This window comes from Suricata suricatta, chromosome 6 (assembly GCF_006229205.1).
Source record: "Suricata suricatta isolate VVHF042 chromosome 6, meerkat_22Aug2017_6uvM2_HiC, whole genome shotgun sequence".
In the NCBI taxonomy this organism is placed as follows: domain Eukaryota; kingdom Metazoa; phylum Chordata; class Mammalia; order Carnivora; family Herpestidae; genus Suricata; species Suricata suricatta.
Genome location: NC_043705.1, coordinates 91739884 through 91759586, shown reverse-complemented (window position 1 = coordinate 91759586; position 19703 = coordinate 91739884). Strand labels below are relative to the sequence as shown.

General features: G+C 44.6%; 1 protein-coding gene across 2 annotated transcripts in view; it reads left to right on the top strand.

Moving 5' to 3' along the window:
* WWC1 (WW and C2 domain containing 1) overlaps positions 1-19703 on the top strand; it is a 146560-nt gene that overhangs the window by 74666 nt on the left and 52191 nt on the right. For both annotated transcript variants that reach the window (XM_029942894.1, XM_029942893.1), the window contains exons 3-5: positions 4537-4740; positions 15309-15385; positions 16684-16763. In XM_029942894.1, the coding sequence (XP_029798754.1) occupies positions 4537-4740; positions 15309-15385; positions 16684-16763 (361 nt within the window). The remainder of the gene's footprint in view (positions 1-4536; positions 4741-15308; positions 15386-16683; positions 16764-19703) is intronic.

Here is a 19703-nt window from a genome sequence, read left to right as displayed (position 1 = left end):
CAACAGCATAAATGAGTCTCAAAACCTTATACTGAACGTAAGAAGCAAGGCCCAGAGAGCATACACTATATGCATCTACTGATAGGAAGTTCTAAACAGGTGGAAGAGGAGGGAGATGGGTGGGGGCAACAGGGAAAGAGTACAGGGATTCTCGAGGTAACGGTAACATTTTATAAATTGATTCAAGCAGTAGTTTATGTTGTACACATTTGTCGAAACATTGAACTATACACAGTGCCTGCACTTGATTGTATTTAAATTTTGCCTTAATAAAGTTGATTTAAGCCATACATTAATGCCCACTTCATACTCAGGCCAATTAAGTGGACATTTCTGGGGCAATTCCAACATGTAGCCAGGTTGAAACCAGTGTTCTGGTATGGGGTTGTGTGTTGTTTGTCTATGTGTGTGTTCACCTATCTGTGTTGGTTTCTACTACGAAAGAGAGCCTGGGCCACCCAAAATGGTAGCTGGGACAGCCTTCAGTTAAGGCTCTCCCACACTTTTACATTCCAAGGAGTAGAGGGCCTCGGACATTCCAAGAAACAGAGGGCCTTGGCCACAGGGAGGGCACTACCAAACGGAGCACCTGGGGAGGGTTCATCCATGTGGGCCCTTGCTACTTGGTCAAGGGCCCTGCGTCTCTGCCAGCTCTCTGGCGGGAGATCCCACCTGGAGTTCAGCATCACCCCTGCCAGCCTTGCCTGCCAGCTTCCATGAGCGCTCAGCCCATCTGTGCTGTCGCCTCTGAGAGAGTCGTTTCCACCTTTGGTGGGGCATTGAGTATTTGAGGAGCTTTGCAAATCACCATTGCCTCATTCCCACCCCCAGAGATTCTGATCTCATTGATCCAAGGCTAGGGCCTGGGCATCCTGAGTGTTAACATTTCTCCAAGTGATTCTAATGTTGCAGTCAAGGCTTCTCAGCCATGTCTGTCTATCCAAGTCACCTGGGGAAGCTTTCACAAGTCTCTGCCTGGGTCCCCCTCCTAGAAATTATGATGTAAGTGTTCTGGGACAGGGTTCAGGCTTTTTGGTGTTTTTGCTTTTTTGTAGCTCCTCAGCTGATTCCAATATACTGCCAGGACCCAAAATTCCTGGATGAAGTACCAACATTTTTTTTAAAGCAGTTTTGCTGAGAATCTGGGGGAAAAGGCACTTTCATAGGCTGTTTGTGGGAATAAGAATTGGTACCTTTTGAAAGGTAATTTGGTTATAGCTATTAAAATAAAGTAAACCCTCTGACCCAGTAGTCCCTCCATTAAGAAGTGTATCCTGCAGAATTAATCATACAAGTTAACAAAAGTACATTTTTTCATAGTTGTCATTGCAGCATTGTTTGTAATAGCAAAGGAACTGAAAACAATCCAAATGTTTCCCAAGAGAAGTCTGGGAAACCACTATTACCCTATCATAAATACAACCTAATCCCATCCCATGGAATACTATGCAACTGTTTAAATGATCAAGGTTTAAATTTTTAAATAAAAATTTTAAAAATAAGAACAGTAATAAAACTAAAAAAAATGAATAAACAAAAAGACTTGCGGTAGATCTTCAACCACAAGGAAGGGTGAACATGATCTATCATTTGCAGATGAAAGCAAATTATAGACCAGTATATGTGACATGGGGCCATGTTGCCTTAAAAATAAGTTTCTGTATACAGACACATATGTATAAACAGATTTATGTATAATCAGAGGGCAATATCTCTTAGTGTGTGGGACTCCTAGCAGCAATTAACTATGGAGCATAGGATTCAAGACATGGAAACTCACTTCTTATTTTATAAATTTGTAGTGGTAGAATTGCAAGATTGTCCTTTTTTTTTGTATTTTTCCCAAAAATGTAAACTTTAAAAATGTACAAATTTTAGAAAGCATCTGCAGCCTGGCCCTGACCAGCTGTTTCTTTTCCATGAGCTCTGTCAGCTAGAGGTCTGAGGCCAGCACTCGGGCCCTCAGGAGCCCCTGATTCTGAGGGCATCCACATGGGGGCCAGCTTTATAAAATGCTCCCCTTTTTATTTTTTTACATTTATTTATTTTTGAGAGACAGAGACAGAGTATGAGTGGGGGAGGGGCAGAGAGAAAGGGAGATACTGAATGTGAAGCAGGCTCCAGGCTCTGAGCTGTCAGCACAGAGCCCGACGCAAGACTCAAACTCACAGACCGCGAGATCATGACCTGAGCGGAAGTGGGACGCTTAACCAACTGAGCCACCTAGGTGCCCCAATTGCTCCCCTTTTTAATCTTTTCTTGCAAATATTCCTCCTCCTTTGCTGGTAGAAGGGTTGCAAAGCTTCCCTTCTGAGAAGCAATCTTGTGGCTCCTGCCAGCAATCTTTAGACCTTGTTTTCTTTCCCAGAAAAAGGGAGGAGGAAGAGCTTAAAGAATTGCTATTCACAGACAATTAAAAAAATTGGTCCCAGTAAATAGTTTGGGCTTTATTCTCACCAACATTTGTTTACTTTACCTGGGCAGAAGTGCTTTACAGCTTCTGAGAAACAGGGTAGCAGGGCCTGCGATCTTCTGTAATTATTACAGAAGTAGATTCAGAGAGGTTAAGCAACCCGCCCATTGTAACACAGCAGTTACTGGCAGGGATGATAATTTGGCCCTGCTGCTTCTGTGATCATTATCCCTATAGCTCCTTTCTTTCATTGGCAATGCCCATTTGGGCCTGTTCAGGAGGAATGGGAGCTATAAGGCCTACAAAAGGAGGCACAAACTCAAATTCCCCAGGAGTCAGACCCAGACATGAATGAATGAAGCAGACCAGCAGACCGATGGAGTACTTGGGTCAGTGGCAAACTGTGGACTCAGCGTGGCCAGACCTTCTGGAAAACCAGAGATCAGGATTATAATGTTTAAAGCACCCTATTTTTATATACCAGTAACCAAGTTAAAATTAATAAAACACTTTCAGTTAAGCAAAACCTCTCCACTGGTTAGATTCGCCACATGGCCATGATAGTACAGTTTCTGGAGTGTCATTCCCACCCCTCAGCCCCACCACCAGATGGGAGATGGCTGAAGGGTTGGCAGTTGATGGGCATCGATTCTTTGACATTGCTTTGATCTCCTTCATGTCTGTTCAGCTGTTAGCTATCCCTTCTTTTTAAAATGTCTATCTTGGGGCACCTGGGTGGCTCACTTGGTTAAGCGTCCAGCTCTTGGTTAAGCATCAGCTTTTGGCTTAGATGATGATGTCACAGTTCGTGAGTTCAAACCCTACATCACAAAAAAATTTTAAATAAAATGTCTGGTTTTTTTGGGTTTTGACTTGTTTTCAAATGATCACTGTACATATTTATGGCATATGGTTTTTCGAAAAATAAAGAAGAAACATCCTACAACCAAGACATATCTACTGTTGATAATTTGCTAAGCATTCTCCTAATCTTTTTTTATTATTTTTTTAATTTTTTTAATGTTTTATTTATTTTTGATACAGAGAGACAGAGCATGAGAGGGGGAAGGGCAGAGAGAGAAGGAGACACAGAACCAGACACAGGCTCCAGGCTCTGAGCTAGCTGTCAGCACAGAGCCTGACGCGGGGCTCGAACCCACGAATGTGAGATCTGACCTGAGTGGAAGTCGGAGGTTTAACCGACTGAGCCACCCAGGTGCCCCTCTCCTAATCTTTTTGAGAATGTACATATTATTTCAATAAACACAACGTTACTTATGCAGTTTTGCCTCTTGCATCTCCACTCACTTGTATATCATAGGCCTCTCTCAATTTCATTCATATTTCTTCGAAAACACTATTTTTAGTGGTTGTGGCAGTGTGTTATGTAAATATAGCAGACTTACTGGACCAGTTATTTCAAGTGACCTGGAGCAAGGTATTTAATCTGTCTAGATTTTCCTCTTTCATATGTTGGGGGTCATAACAAAATCCACTTAGAGGGTTAGTGTGAGGATTGAAGGGGCAAAGAGATGTACAATAATTAGAACAGTGCTTGGCATAGAGGGGTGTTTTAAGTCAGTACTTGTTATCCTTTTTATCACTATTATCACAGTTTGGTACAAAGGCATCTTTGCCTGAATTTTGTATTACATTTCGTAATAAATTACTATGGGGGAATTATTGGTCAAAGGATATTCACATTTCAAGGCTCTTCATTTGCATTATCAAATAGTCCTCTTCTAAATCTGTTACTAATTTATGTTTCCAGCAGGGAATGGGTCCCTATTTTTCACAGCCACTAAAATATGGCTTATTTTTCCTTTCTCTTTACCAAAATGGATGACCTTAAGGATCTGTAATATCCTTGAACCTCTGCCTAGATTAGGATTCAAACCTGATCCTCCTCCCGCTCTTCTGTGACAGACTGGCTTTGGGTATGGAAATTAATTCTGGTTTGTATTGTGTTTGCTTAATCCAAGCAGAGAGTCTCTGTTGCTTAACGGGTAAGTTTAACCCATCCACTTTTATCATATTCTGTTTCCTGGTAGTGGATGCCACAGGCCATTGACCCAACATGTAGTGGTGAGGTGCTGACCCAGGGTCTCTGGGGTCTCTTCCAGAAACCACGCAGATCGAGGACCCGCGGGTGCAATGGCGGCAGGCGCAGGAGCACATGCTGAAGGACTACCTGGTGGTGGCCCAGGAGGCCTTGAGTGCGCAGAAGGAGATCTACCAGGTGAAGCAGCAGCGCCTGGAACTCGCCCAGCAGGAGTATCAGCAGCTGCATGCCGTCTGGGAGCACAAGCTGGGCTCCCAGGTCAGCTGTGAGTACCTCCCACCCCAGCACCGCACCCCTGCACGGCAGAGAAGGGCTGCACTCAGTCTTGCCTGGCTCGCCTCTCAGTGCTTCTCAGATGGGCCAGTTTTCTTCAGGTCTCTGCTTCTTGTGCAAACCAGTGTCCTCTCCAGTGCCCTTCCTGCTTGTGCCTTGCAGTGATTCATGTGCCACTTTCATTCCAGGCCTTTCATTCGTTTGTAGTCCTCTCAGACTACCAGCTGGCTTGCAGACATCCTCATTGAAAGCCCTTCAAAGGCTAGGGGTTGGAGGGTATGAGAAGTTCTTTAATGGAGAGAGCTTCAAGTGGGGAGGATGAAAAAGGTCTGGAGATAGAAGGGGGTGGTGGTTGCATTACAGTATAAATGTACTTAATGCCCCTGAACTGGACCCTTAAAAATGAGTTTTATGTTATGTATATTTTACCATAATTTAAACAAAAAACCTCTGGTGGCTTCCCATCGTTCCTTCCTCAGCCTCCACTGCCCTTTGTGATCAGACTCCTGCCAGCCACCCCCAGCCTCATCTCATGCAGCCACTCTCTGTACTCCATACCTCATCCACTGGGCGCCAGACCCCCAACTCTGCTCCTGTAGCCTGCACCTTTCCACTTTGGTGCTTTTGCACTTGTTTCACTCCTGCATAGGACGCTCTTCTGTTTGCATAACTGGTTCACTCTTACCCTTCCAGTCTCATCCTTCCCGTCTCATTCTTCCTGTCATCTCCTCTGAGAGGCTCGCTTCTGACAACTCCATCAACAGACTCCCTTCCCCAGGGTTAGCCATTGCAATGGCTCTGTTTATTTTCTTCACAGCATGTGTCACAAAACATCTGCTTACCTGTCTGTCTGTATTACCTCCAGTGGCATATTAACTTATAAGGACAGCGCCCCTGCCTCCCTGGTCCATGCTGGTATCTTCAGGAGAACAGGCAGACCGAGGCCCCAGCCCCTTGGTCCCCAGTGCAGTACCAGACCAGTACCTGTTCAGGAGCCCACTCACCTTTTCTAGTGTGTTGGGGTTTTTTTGTTTTTCACCACTATTTCTAATAACTAGTCCTGCCCCATGTTTATTGAGTGCTTAGTACATGTCAAGCCGAACATGCTCTTTCACTGAATCCTCATAACAGGTCTGTGGGTGAGTACAGTTAATATCCCCTGTAACAGGGAAGGAAGCAGGTTAGCGGAGTTGATGACATGCCTAGGGTCTTAGAGCTAGTGAGAGGCAGCAGTCAGTTGTAAATCCACCCCATTTGTCCCTCCAGCATCCTCGATGTGGGCTAACGGGCCAGCACTAGGCCATGCTGTTAGGGTTGACATAGCTTGGCTGGGTCACTGGCTACTTCTGTGAAACCCTAACTTTGAGAAGTTCAGTCCACACGGGGACTATAGAGCCTGTAAAGGCATAAACCAAGTTAACTGCTTGCACCCTGATTAGACCCTGGCTGGCAGATGGCTGCCTTCTCACTGTGTCATCACAGAGCAGAGAGGAAGACGGAGAGAGCAGTCACTTCTTGTACGGTCGCTAATCCCATCATGAAAGCCCCACCTTGTGACCTCATCTAAACCTAATCACCTCCCAAAGCCCCTTCTTCAGATACCATCCCGCTGGGGTTAGGGCTTCAATGTATGGATTGGGAGCAGGGAGGAGGGACAGAATTCAGTCCCTAGCATCATCTTTATCATAGCTCTGGCAGGAAGATATTATTGTCCCTAGTGAGACTCAGATTTGAAGAAGTGGGGTGATTTTGTTTTCTCCTGAAGCCCTGCAATCTGAAAAGTGACAACTGTGTATAAAAACGAACCTTACTATTTTGGGGGCCAGATGCTTACATGGACCCAAAGTATCACCCGACAAAAGCATTTACGAATTTCAGAATGTAAAGTGTATTTTCACGTGGAAAGAGCTGCAGCTACCGCCTCACACAGGTGTAAAATTAGCATCACCATAAGGAGACATCACGTGCCTTCTGATGTGATGCGGGAAGGACACTGTGGAGGATTCTCAACAAAAATGTTTACCATCCATCAAGTCATCAAGAAACAGCCAGATCCATAATGTGCAATGTCCTACAAGATAATTGGCCTGGTCTCTTTGTGGGGGAAAAGTGTGAAAAACTAGAAAGAAGGGAAACTCTTCTAGACTAAAAACAACAACAAAAAAGCCTGTAGAGGCATAAACCAAGTTAAATGCTTGCACCCTGATTAGACCCTGGAATGAGGTTGCGGGGTTTGGGGAAGCGGTCATAACAGACATTCTCAGATACTGGGAAAATTGTCTTAAGTGTGATCATCATGTTGCCGCTATGTAGGAGAATGTCCTTGTTCTTAAGACATGCATGTGGCATTGTGTCTACAGCTTAATTTCAAAAAAGATCTAGCAGGGGGAAAAATACAACTATGCTGTCAGTCTGAGTAAGCTGATCAGTAGCTGCCGATGACACGTTGATGGTTTTGAATAGAGGACAGGTTTGCATTTTGGCCAACCACCATTTTTAGTAATTATTCACTGAAGACTTGCTGTGAACTGGACGTCCCAATGAGAGAAAGAATTGGAGTGGAGGCAGGGATGGATAGAACAAATGTGGGGCAATGTTGAAAATTGGTAAATATGGGGGGGAGGATATATTAGTGTTATATTAGTCTTTCAAATTTGCTGTACGTATAGTTTCCAAAATAAAAAGTCAAGGTGGGGAAAAGAGCCAAATGGGTAGGAATGATACATTCCCACAGAGGAGCCTGATGGTAGGAGATGACCGTCCTTGGACTTTGAAGTCAGAGGGCCTGGGATTGCAACTCCAATGTTACTGTGTCCTCTTGGAGCACACACTTCACCTCTTTATGTGTGAGATGCCTTCTGTTTAAATATAAAATGTGAATGGTACCTTCCTCTCTTGGGTCCATGTCAGAGTTTCTCAACCTCAGTACTGCTGACATTGGAGGCCAGATGAGTCTTCACTGTAGGGCTGTCCTGTATATTGTGGGTTGTTGGGCAGCACTTCTGGTCTCTACCTACTAGATGCTAGCAGTACCCCTACCCCAGGCTATAACAACCAAAAATGTCTCCAGACATTGCCAGATGCTCTCTGGGTGGTACAAAATGTCCCCAGTGGAAGACCACTGGTGTCGGTAAAACAGTACCATTAGAACATGTTAATGGCTCAACATTCTTTTTAACGTAAACACTTTATATAATATTTTGAGAGTGTGGACTCTGAAGCTGAACCGCCTGGGTTCACATCCAGGATCTGCCACTTACTAGCTGGGTAACCTTGCCCAAGTTATATGCTGCTTCTCTCTGCCCCAAATTCTTCATCTCTAAAGTTGACATAATAATGGTATTGCCTTCATTGGGGTGTGATGAGACTTAAATTAGTTAACAGATATAGACTATTTGGAAAAGTACTTGTCATATTCTTAAGCTCTCAGTAAATAATAACAATTATTTGATATTATTAATTCATTTGGCATTGAGATGACAAAAGATTTTAACAGATCCCTGGAACTAATAAGAATAAATACCTAGTCAGTGGTGGGAAGCAGTGATGTAGTCCTATCATAGGACTCCATCAAGCTTAAAGGCACCACTGGTTTAAATGTTAAAGAATTTCCATCTGAAGTGACTAAGGTCATCTCTGGTAACCAGATCTGAGATCCAAACCATCCAGGAATTGGGCTGTCCCTAGCCAAAGCATCCCAGTTAAAAAGGCATGACCCCTTCCTCTTCATGACTTTCTTTGGGTTTTGCAAACCAAGTTTGCCTTCCAAGTCAAGCTCTCCAACGAGTCGATAGACTGGTGAGGTCACATGCCTTGTTTCTAACTCAGATGGCTTGCCTGGGCCTGTGAGGGTTTTGCCACCTGGCCTTGGCTGAGATGGGGCTTGGCCACAGGTGGGGCCCTGCCCTGGGGACAGAGGCTTCGTCGGCACCTCTGGTGCAGTCTCTAGCTCCTTGGGGAAGAAGAAGAGAACTAATATTCAATGTGCACCTGTTATATTCCTGCAGGGCAATGTGATGGGCATGCCACATCCATTACTTAAAGTAACCTTCCGCCTCCCAACTATCCTTTTTACATATCAGGAAACTGAGGCCCAGAAAGGGGAAGGAGCTTCTTCAAGGTCACACTGGTAAAAAAGTGGCAGAGCCTTTATACCTAGGAGGGTCTGACCTCAAGAACATTTCTCTCGGTGCATCTGGGTGGCTCAGTCGATTAAGCATCTGACTTTGGCTCAGGTCATGATCTTTCAGTCCGTGAGTTCAAGCCCCTTGTTGGGCTCTGTGCTGACAGCTCAGAGCCTGGAGCCTGCTTCACATTCTGTCTCCCTCTCTCTCTCTCTCTGCCCCTCCCCCACTCATCCTCTATCTCTCTCTGTCTCTCAGAAATAAAAACATTTAAAAAAAATTTTTTTAATTTACCTTAATCTAAGTCAGCAGTCAAATTCTAAGGTTTTTGTGTTACATTTGGGTTCTCCCACCCTCTAAAACATGAGAACTCAGGATAACTTGGTTCTTTGGGCCCTCACCATGTTCCTTCCTCTATCTAGGCCTTAGTTTCTCATTTGAGAGAATCATTGGGAACTTTGCAGTTAAAAATGACAGTTGAGCAAACCACTGATTTCCCTCACTCCTGAAACTAAGAAAATACAAAATAAGAGATTTCTTTTTCAAGGAGTACATGCACAAAGACAAGGAGACTGGGAGAAAAAAGAGTGACAATAAGATGTGGAAGCTGGAAAGCAGATGGGCAGGTGACAACCTTGATGGACCTGAGAAGAAAGAATATGGGCTGATCGTGAGGAAAACCAGCACTCTGGCCTACACAGATGACTGGCAGAAGCCATGGGAATTGGAGTCCTCAGTGCAGGCGAAGTTTGAGGAGGGCCTCAGACAAAGAGGATTGGATACAAGCTGTTTTATGAAAAGGACCACCATATCTCTTCCCCGAATCATATGGCCCATCTCCAACCTGGCAAAAGAATATAGAGATTTATTTTTTGGGGAGAGTAAAGAGTCTCTAGACTACAGGATACAAGGCAAAGACTACAGGATACAAGGTGGGGTGCAGCACACTGAAAACACAGTGACTAAGTGAACATGGACCCGTAGGATCTGAGACCCCAGCTTACATGTACAACTTGGTCCCCAGCATGGTGCCAGGGTATTACCACCCAGGCTGGACAGTAGCAGAGTCTATGGAATCTGAGCAGATAAAAGAGATGTAGAGACTTTGAGGATTTCTGGATGAAACAATCCAGCCAAAGCATGTACCATATAAACCATAGTCAACAAACCTGACTCCGTTCCACTTTTAGGGCCTCACTCTTACATGTGAACAGAACTGATATTCTAGACATCTGAGCAAAGCCTCTGACATGCAAAATAGAAATGAAAACAAATCCTTGGTGATGGGGAGGCCTTGCAGGGAAAAGGCAGTATGTATGGAGAAGACATCAAGAGAATCTACACACCCATAAAACAAGAATGGGATGCTATATTTTATAGAAAGGAACATTCAGATAACACAAAAGAGCCTTTAGAAATTAAAATACTATAACAGAAATTTAAAATCCGTAGGAAGACTAGACGGTAAGCCTGAAGAAATCCTCTAAAAAAGCAGAGCAAACATGCAATGAGATGGAAAAGAATAAAGAAAAAAAAGAAGTAGAGCACCAGGCCAGGAAATCCATCAGAGTAACGAAAGTTCCAGAGGAAGCAGAGAAGAAGCAGCATCGGGTAAAATACTTTCAGAATAATTTCCCAGAACGGATGGAGAAGAGTTCTTAGATTGAAAGGGCTCAGTGAGCACAATGCATGAAAGTCCACTCGCACCAAGACATACCCTTGTACCACTTCAAACATGGAGTGATCTGAGATCCTGAAAACTTTCAGAGAGAAAAACCAGGTCACACAAAAATTATCAAGACTCAAAATAGCTCAACAGTAACACTGGAAACCTAGACGGCAATGGAGTCATGCCTTCAGATTTTTAAGGAAAATCACTTCCGACCTAGAATTCTATATCCAGCAAAACTACCTTTAATCAACCATATGGTAGAACAAAGATATTTTTAGACACGCATGATTTCAAAAGTTTTTTTTCCTTTGTGGCCTCCTCCTTGGGAAGCTGCTGGTGTTCTACTGAAATGAGGTGGTAGGAGGGCAAGACGTGGTATTTAGGAAAGAGGAGAGAGGTAAGAAGGGCATCTCAGGATGCGGCAGCGCAGAGAGCAACCAGTTCATGCCAAAGCAGGCACGTGCCTGGGCCAGGCTGAGCCAAAAAGCAGAAACCATCAGGACTCAGATGGGCCTGGACCCTGTGAGGGAGACTCAGATAACTGGCAGAGGGTGAGGTTGAATCTGTGATCAGTTTATAGAAAGTGAGCAAGCATAAAAATGACAATTATTAACTCTAGGAAAAACAAACCCCAAAAAATGTGCTGGAAAGGAAAAGTAAGCAACGTCAGCTACATGCCTCTGGCCCAAGTAGTGTTTACAGAGTAAAAGTAATGCAAACACTGAAGATGGCTTTCACTGAGATTATGCGGTCTCTGAGGCTGGGGAGCTGGGAGGGTACACGTGTGCATTGTTGAGGCTGGAAAAAGGAGGGAGGCTATCTCCCTGTCCTGCGGAGAGATAAGTGAGTAAATAATGCCTAAAACAAAAATAACTTGCTGCCTTTTTGGTAACCAAGAAATTAGCTGAACACATTGAAATGATTCCCTTTTTGGGAGTGAGGTATGGGGTAGGGACCTGTAGAATGCTCTTTTTTTTTTTTTTTTAATAACCTTGACTGCTAAACTTGTGGTCATCTGTAACTTGAATAAAAGCTTACAAATCAAAAGCTATAAAAAGGGGTACTTAACTCACCCTATAAAATCCTGTTGGAACATAAAATTCCTTTGTTAGAAGAATAATGAAGGGATAGGGGCACAAGGGGAGGGAGGCCAGTGACCCATTTCTTGATTGGGGTGCTTATTGGTTGAGTGTGTTTCTTTTGTGAAAATTCATCAAGCTGCCCACATGATTTGCACACCTTCCCGCATGTATCTTCTTACTTAGATAAAACGTTTACTTAAAAAATGATAACAGGCGGGGCACCTGGGTGGCTCAGTCGGTTAAGTGTTTTTGACTCTTGATTTCAGTTCAGGTCATAATATTACAGTTTGTGGGATTCAGCCCCGTATCAGGGTGGAACCCGCTTGGGATTCTCCCTCGCCCTCTTTGCGCCTCCCCAGATCACTCACATGCTCCCTCTCTTTCTCTCTCTCTCAAAATAAATAAATAAAATTTTAAAAATGATAACAGGCCACATCCCATTTCAGCAGCTTTGGATACAAATAGTGCATTTCATGGTGGTACTCCAAAGCATAAGAATTCAAGCCCCCAGTGGCTCAAATGATGGGAGTCTGTTCTTTTTTTTTTTTTTAATGCTTTTATTTATGTTTGAGAGACAGAGAGAGACAGCGTGAGAATGGGAGGGTCAGAGAGAGGGGGAGACACAGAATCTGAAATAGGCTCCAGGTTCTGAGCTAGCCGCCAGCACAGAGCCTGACGCGGGGCTCGAACCCGCCAACTGCAAGATCATGACCTGAGCCGAAGCCGGACGCTTAACCAACTGAGCCACCCAGGCGCCCCTGTTCTTTTTTTTTTTTTTTTAATAGGAGTAGAATTAAGCCTCTCCTTTTTTTAATTAATTTTTAAAAATATTTATTTATTTTTGAATTTTTGAGAGAGAGCAAGCGGAGGAGGGGCAGAGAGAGGGAGATAGAGGATCTGTTTTTGTTTTTGTTCTTGTTTTTTTGAGAGACAGAAAGAGACAGCACAAGCAGGGGAGGGTCAGAGAGGGAGACACAGAATCTGAAGCAGGCTCCAGGCTCTGAGCTAGCTGTCAGCACGGAACCTGGTGCGAGGCTTGAACCCATGAACTGCAAGATCATGACCTGAGCCAAAGTTGGATGTTTAACCGACTGAGCCACCTAAGTGCTCTAGGAGTCTGTTCTTTTTTGGGTTCCCTTCCCTCCACGATTTTTGAGCATCCACAGATCAACACTGGTGTTTCTGGTCCCCACGGCCAGGCTCTCCCTGTTAGTGTCAGGTCTTGAAGTTCTTCGTGGGTTCTCCCAGGCTGCTAATATGCTCTGCCTTACAGTTCCCTGTGGTGTAGACCCGAGTCCAGTGGCACAGCCTGATTGGCAGAGTGGTTGGCAGGATGGGGTGCTCATAGAATGGACACCCCTCTTGTGAGTGTATCCCCATCTTTTTTCCTCACCAATGACTCTCTTCACCACGTTCTTAGAATTAATCAGTGAGTAACAAATATTAACGACCTTAAAATTTTGTTGAAAAGTGACCGTCTGGAGGAAATTGCTTAAGTCACTGCCTCCAGCTATGTGTCCAGCCAAATCCCACCCTAAAATCCCGAAGTTCAGCAAACACCAGGGGAATTAGAATGCAGGAAATGAAAGCTTCCAACTGGAAACAAAAATGTGATTCTGAAGTCCCTGTTCCATGCTGACAATGGGGACTGCAAGGTCCTCCCCACCCACCAGATGGTCCTGCCACCCATCTCTTCTGGAAAAGCCTCCTCCTCATCATCATCATCACCGTAAACTGGGCAGAAAGGCAACACTGCCTATGGTGCAAAACATCTTTTCTGTTATTATGCAGAAAGTTTTATTTCCCTTCTCCGGAAATTTTCAGTGTTACATTTTAACTTGTGCATAACCAGAAGGCCCTACCTTCAGACACTGGAAATTGCTACCAATTTCTTTCAGGAAACTCCAGGCCCCACTGTACATGTGCACACACAGTGTCCAGAAGACACTAGGTGGGTTGCGAGGGGGGAGGGGGAACAGATGATGGAATTGTGCACCTGCCTGGGATTAAGGCCTCTTGGGAGAACCTCTTCTCTAACCTCCATACTAAGAACCCCTATTCTTTTCTTGAACAGTGGGGTTGTGTTTACGTTGAGGACACCATGACTCTTACACGGGGCCCCTTCCCCTCTTGACATCACCAGTTAGGAAGCTCAGAGCCAGGTTTGTGGTGCCAGTAAGAAAGTGGGACCTTTCATGTTTGCATGAGCCCTGACTGACCTCACACCTGTGGGTGTGATTCCTCATTCTTATTTTCCCTTTGTCTCATGTCCTTACTTTAAATGTATTTTACTCTGTTGTGTTCATTTTTGTAAGCCTTAAAATATCTTTTCAAGACATAAGTGCAATTTTAAAATTTAAAAAATGCAGTAATTACAACTACATAACAACTGTGGATAAGCAAGGTAATTTTGAGAAAGAAAATTGTATTAGGGTGACGGGATTATGGGTAATTTATTTTCCCTTAAAAATGTATTAAGGGGCACAAGAGTGACTCAGTTGGTTAAGCATCTGACTTCAGTTTAGGTCATCATCTCACAGGTGATCTCATCTCAAACTCACTTTTGAGTCCTGCATTGGGTGAACTCCAGCCCTGCTTCTCTTCCTCTCCCTCCCCCACTCTCCCTCCTTCTTCCCCTCCCCTCCCCTCTCCCTCCCTCTCTCTCCCTCTGCCCCTCCTTCTCTCTTTGCCCCTCCCTCACTTGTGCCCTCTCAAAAAAAAAATCACGGCAATAAATAAATTAATAAAAATTATAAGAAATGTACATTAAGGGGCGCCTGGGTCGCTCAGTCGGTTGAGCATCTCTTGATAACTCCTGGTCTCAGGGTCGTGGGATTGAGCCATGCCTTGGGCTCTGCACTGCACATGGAGTTCTGTCCCTTTCCCCTACTTGCACACTCTCTCTCAACTAAATAAAAAAATGTACATTAATATTGTAGAGTACAATAAATATTATTTTTAGTTATTTTTCTGATTATAAAAATATATTCCTCTTAGAAAGTGTGGTAAAGAAAAATGCAAAGATGAAAAGTAGTATTATTTATTATTCAAATCTATAGGTATCAATGTTATCTTTTTGGCATATTCTCTCTGTGCTTTTTCTAGATGCATATGTGTATGTTTGTGTTTGTTAACTGTGTATATTTTCCAATTTTAAGTTACTTTTTATAGTTTTTTGTAAACAATTTTCAGGTAGCTGTAAGTTTTGGACATTGTTACTTGTTCAGGATTCCTGCATACAGTCATTTTAAATCACATTAAGTTGTATTGTCCTCACTTACCCATGTGCCATATTTATTTAGCAACTTCTCCCCCTTGCTAGGGCGTCTGGGTGGCGGGGTCAGTTAAGCGTCCAACTCTTGATCTCAGCTCAGGTCATGATCTCACAGTTCATGAGTTCAAGACCTGCCATCAATGCAGAGCCTGCTTGGGATCCTGACTCTCCTTCCCTCTGCCCCTCCCCTGCTTATGCGCTCGTTCGCGTGCTCGCTCTCTCTCTCTCTCTCTCTCTTTCAGAATAAATAAATAAGCTTAAAAAATTTGTTTTTAAATCCCCCCTTGTTAGACATTTAGGTTGTTGACAATTTGTCATTCCTTTCTGGGTTTATGTATATGGCCAAATAATCCATCTCTCCCAAAATGCGTTTCTTCTACAGATTTTGTTTTTTCTTTTTCGTTGCAGTGGTGTCGGGTTCATCATCCAGCTCTAAGTATGACCCTGAAATCCTGAAAGCTGAAATTGCCACAGCAAAATCTCGGGTAGGCCCTCTTTGCCTGTACTGTGGAAGGGGGTCCATAGGCCACTTGCCCACCCAGTGGACCAGAGGAGATCCCCCAGGCAGTGGTGGCTGGTGCTGGCTGACAGGACCCTAAATAATAGCAGTAGTAGCAATGGTACCAGGTGTCATCGTCATCGTAATGGTAGCAGCAGCGCCCGTGTCACCACAGACCAGGCATGGTGTGCAGTGCATTATGAATGCTGTCTAATGTTCGTCCAGCAAACCCACAAAGCTGCTATTGTCCATATCTGCACTTGAAAGATGAGCAGACAGAAGCTTAGGGGAACTTGCCCCAAGGTCACAAGGATTCAGGGCCTACACAAGGTCACAAGAACTTACAGTTCTTAACACATAGTACTCTCGTCCTAGCCAAGGCTTATTCTCTGTTGTCTTATTTAATTCCTTCATGGTAGTTACTTCATGACTTCTTGGGGACAAGTATCATTCCCATTTTACTGGCATGCAACTGTAGCAGAGCAGTTAAGTGACTTCCTCAAGGGAAAGCCAGTATTTGGAACGTTGGTTCAGTGATACTTCAAATAGGTTCTCCAAAATCATGCCTGCAAGAAAACAAAAGGGGGAAGTGGGCCAGGGTGAAGCAGTAAGGTGTGCTGGGAGGTGTGTGGCCTAGAGAGGTGCGCCCTGTCTAAAAAGGGGTAGTTGGGTTTCAACCCTACCCTGTTGTGGCCATGCTGGAATGAGGCCTCAGTGTTGGCAGATCTTCTGTTTTTAGAAGAGAACTATATACTTAGGCTTATTATGTGAAATCTCTCCATATTTCGTTATTAACAACTAACTCTTTAAATTTTATATCTGCAAGCCAAACACAGCATTCTGGCAGGCCAAATCCAGCTCCCGGGCCATGTCTTGCCTCTAAAGTTATTAAATTGCCTCTCACCTCCATACCCATTACCTGCTTTAAGTAATGCACAGCCCTGTGAATTACCATATTCCTCATCTGTCAGAACAGGAGAGGAAGTCTCAGAGAGGTGAGATGGCTTGAAAGCGGTCATCCAGCAAGGCAGTGGGAAGGCCAAGCTCTAGCCCAGGTCAGCTGGCACGTGTCCGCTTCCTGTTTCCCTCCAGTGAGGGCTGGCCAGGAGTGACCTGCAGGACAGCCAGGCTGGGATGCTGACTGCACGAGCAACATCAGTGAGGGCATGGTGTTGTGACCCTGTGGCCTGAGAGGCAGTGGGGGCTCTGGGTTAGAGGAGAGGGCAGTTTGCAGTTCTGTATCAGCCTCTGATCTAGCCCCATGTGTGGCCTTCTGCCATCCAGGTCAACAAGCTAAAGAGAGAGATGGTTCACCTCCAGCAGGAGCTGCAGTTCAAAGAGCGTGGCTTTCAGACCCTGAAGAAGTAAGTCCACCTTGCCATGCAGAGCATGGGGATGCCCCATATTCCCCTTCCTGCCTCTCTCTCTCTTTCTCTCTCTCTCTTTCTTTCTCTCTCTCTCTCTCTCTCTCTCTCTCTCTCTCTCTTTCTCTTTGTCTCTCTCTCACCCCCCCTCCCCTCTCTCCCTCTCTCTCCTTCTCTCCTTTAAGGCCACTCTGATCATTTGATCCCAGTTCTATTCCACTGGTATTTAATACTCAAGATACTGTCACCCAAATGGTTGAGGTTCGGAAAGAGAAGAGGAGAATCCTTTCAAGCCAGAGATCCTTGAATCTTGAAGCCATTAAAGTCTGTTCCGTTCAGTTGAGTCTTACTCAAAGAAACAAGTATTCTCTTGTAGAAACGAATATTGCTGGGCATTTCTGGGCACCTGCTTCATCTCCTCCAGTAGACCCAGTAGAATCTGGTACACGTGCAAAAACAAACTCTTTTTTTCCCTTTAGCCCCTAAAGATGAACAGCTAGTGTGCCCCACTGAAGGAACAAGCATCTCTTCCCCAACACCGATCATTAGAAGAGTATGCACATTGCTGCCACGCACACTGTGCTAGCTGGGTGATTTTAGGAGTTCCCAGGATAACTTAGACCAAGCATAATTTTCACTTATGAAAGCTGACTTGCCACCAAAGTACAGCTCTGTTGTTTCTTTAGAGCAGGTACATTGATGGCTATTTATTGTTGTTATACTAGCAAAGATTTGTTGCGCATTTAACTCTGCCAGGAAGCACTTTCAGTGTTTCTGCTTGGGTGACCTCGTTTGATCCTCATTGCAACTCTCTAAGGAATGTTCTTTTAGCTAACTCCGCTTTATAGATGAGGAAACTGAGTCACATTATTGTCAGGAATAATCACACATGCAATGAACACTTCTGCATTGAATCATGTTCAGTATATCTGATGGACTCAGTGTATAGTCATTACAGAGGTGCCTGGGAGCCCTCTTGGAAGCTCCAGGGAAGACATCCAGGAGATTTCTCTGTTCTAAGGGATATCTCATGCAGATTCCCAGGGAGGCCACATCTCTACAGGCACCAGCTTCTGTAGTAACTTGCTTTTTTTTGCTCTCTGAACCTCAAGTCCACCCCCACCACTCTGTGGCCGGAGCTCCAAGCCTGGGGATGTCTGTCTGTAAGCTCTCTTAATCCAGGGAACTGTGACCACTGGAGGGATTAGTTGGTTCTTATTCATGTCTTCCCATCCCCCAAACCCACGTTGCTTGGAGGGAGTGGAGAGCTGCCATGAATCCCCCACCACACAAGGTTTAAGAAAGTATGGCTTTGTATTATAGATTGTATATAATACATTTTTTGTATTATAAATTATGGTTTTATATATGTGCTTATATAGGTACATATGTTATTAATATATGTATACATATGCCAGTGACAGTCGAGAGCAGTAATATGAGCTTAGAAAAATTCTTTTTTGTGACCTATAAAGCAAATAACCTCATGAGCCCTCCAGATTCTGAACACATAGTTGAAAGACTACTCACTCCCACGTCATCTTACCGCAGGGGCCCTCCCCTCCTCCCCCTTCCTGCAGTCCTCAGGAGCTTCTGGTTAGAACATTTCCCATTATTCACTGAGCCACCACAAACCTGTTTTACCACTTTGTCACCCTGTAGCAGCATTGAAAATTCTTGTCCTTTGGTAAGCTGATGCTGAAACCTCAAAGAAAAGCCTCCTTTTTTTTTTCTTCCCTCTTCCCTCCGCCCAACTAATGTTTGATATCAGGCTCAGATAAGACTCATGGTAGCTCTGAATGCCCACACTCTTTACCTGAAGCTGGCTCCATGTTCAGTCTGGAGGAAGGGATCTGCTTTAATACACACCTTGGCATAGAGGGTTAGGAATGTAGCTGCAAGAGGCAGATGGCCTGGGTTCAAATCCCAGTTTCCTGGGCCCTTACAAAAATGACATAACTCCCTTGAGCTGTGGTTTCCTTTTTTTTTTTTTTTAGTTTTTAATACTTATTTTTGACAGAGAGAGAGAGACAGAGAATGTGAGCAGGGAGAGACAGAGAGGGAGACACAGAATGTGTAGCAGGCTCCAGGTTCTGAGCTGTCAGCACAGAGCCCGATGTGCGGCTTGAACTCACAAACTGCAAGATCATGACCTGAGCCAAAGTCAGACGCTTAACCAATTGAGCCACCCAGGCGCCCCGAGCTTTGGTTTCTTTATCTGAAAATAAGTTACTGTAAAGATGAAACTGAAGTGCATGACAGTGCCTGGCAGTGAGTGTAAGGGTCGACGAGGGGTGTCGGGGGTGACCTCTAGCTGGGTGCCTGCTTGGATTTGGGGAGGAACTCAGATGAACTCTATATTTGCCCTGAGCTAAGGTCTGTGCTGGGTAGTGACTATGCATCAGTCACCTCATTTCCTTGTCTTTACCCCTTTAAGAGAAGTTTTTGTTCTACCCCACTTTATAGATGAGGGCACTGATGAGGTTGAAAATCTACCCAAGACCCCCCAGTCCATAAGCATCAGGCAGGAATTTGAACCCAGGACTGTTGGATTTAGAAGCTCATGTGCTGTCTATTCCTGGCCTCCTCCTGGATAACCCCCTCCTCATATCCAGAACCATGAGACCTCTTTTCCATGTCCCTTGGGATCCTTTTCAGAAGCTATGGTGGGAGGTCATCTAGTCACTTCTACCTCAGCCTCCTCCCTTTTCAGAGCATGGGGGAAGGTGAAACTCATCCATTTGTCCAGTTCATGGCCAGCAGCCCCAATTTTTTAAAAAAGGAAATGTTGATGAGAATTGAAGGATACCTCTTAGGAGACTGAAAAGAAAAATCAAGATGAAAACTTGGGACTTGGGTCTATCAGCGGCCATGAGCCCTTGTAAGTAGGAAGGAGCTGAGACGTGGCATGTCATCCCTGTGGGTGGAGGGCAGTGCGGC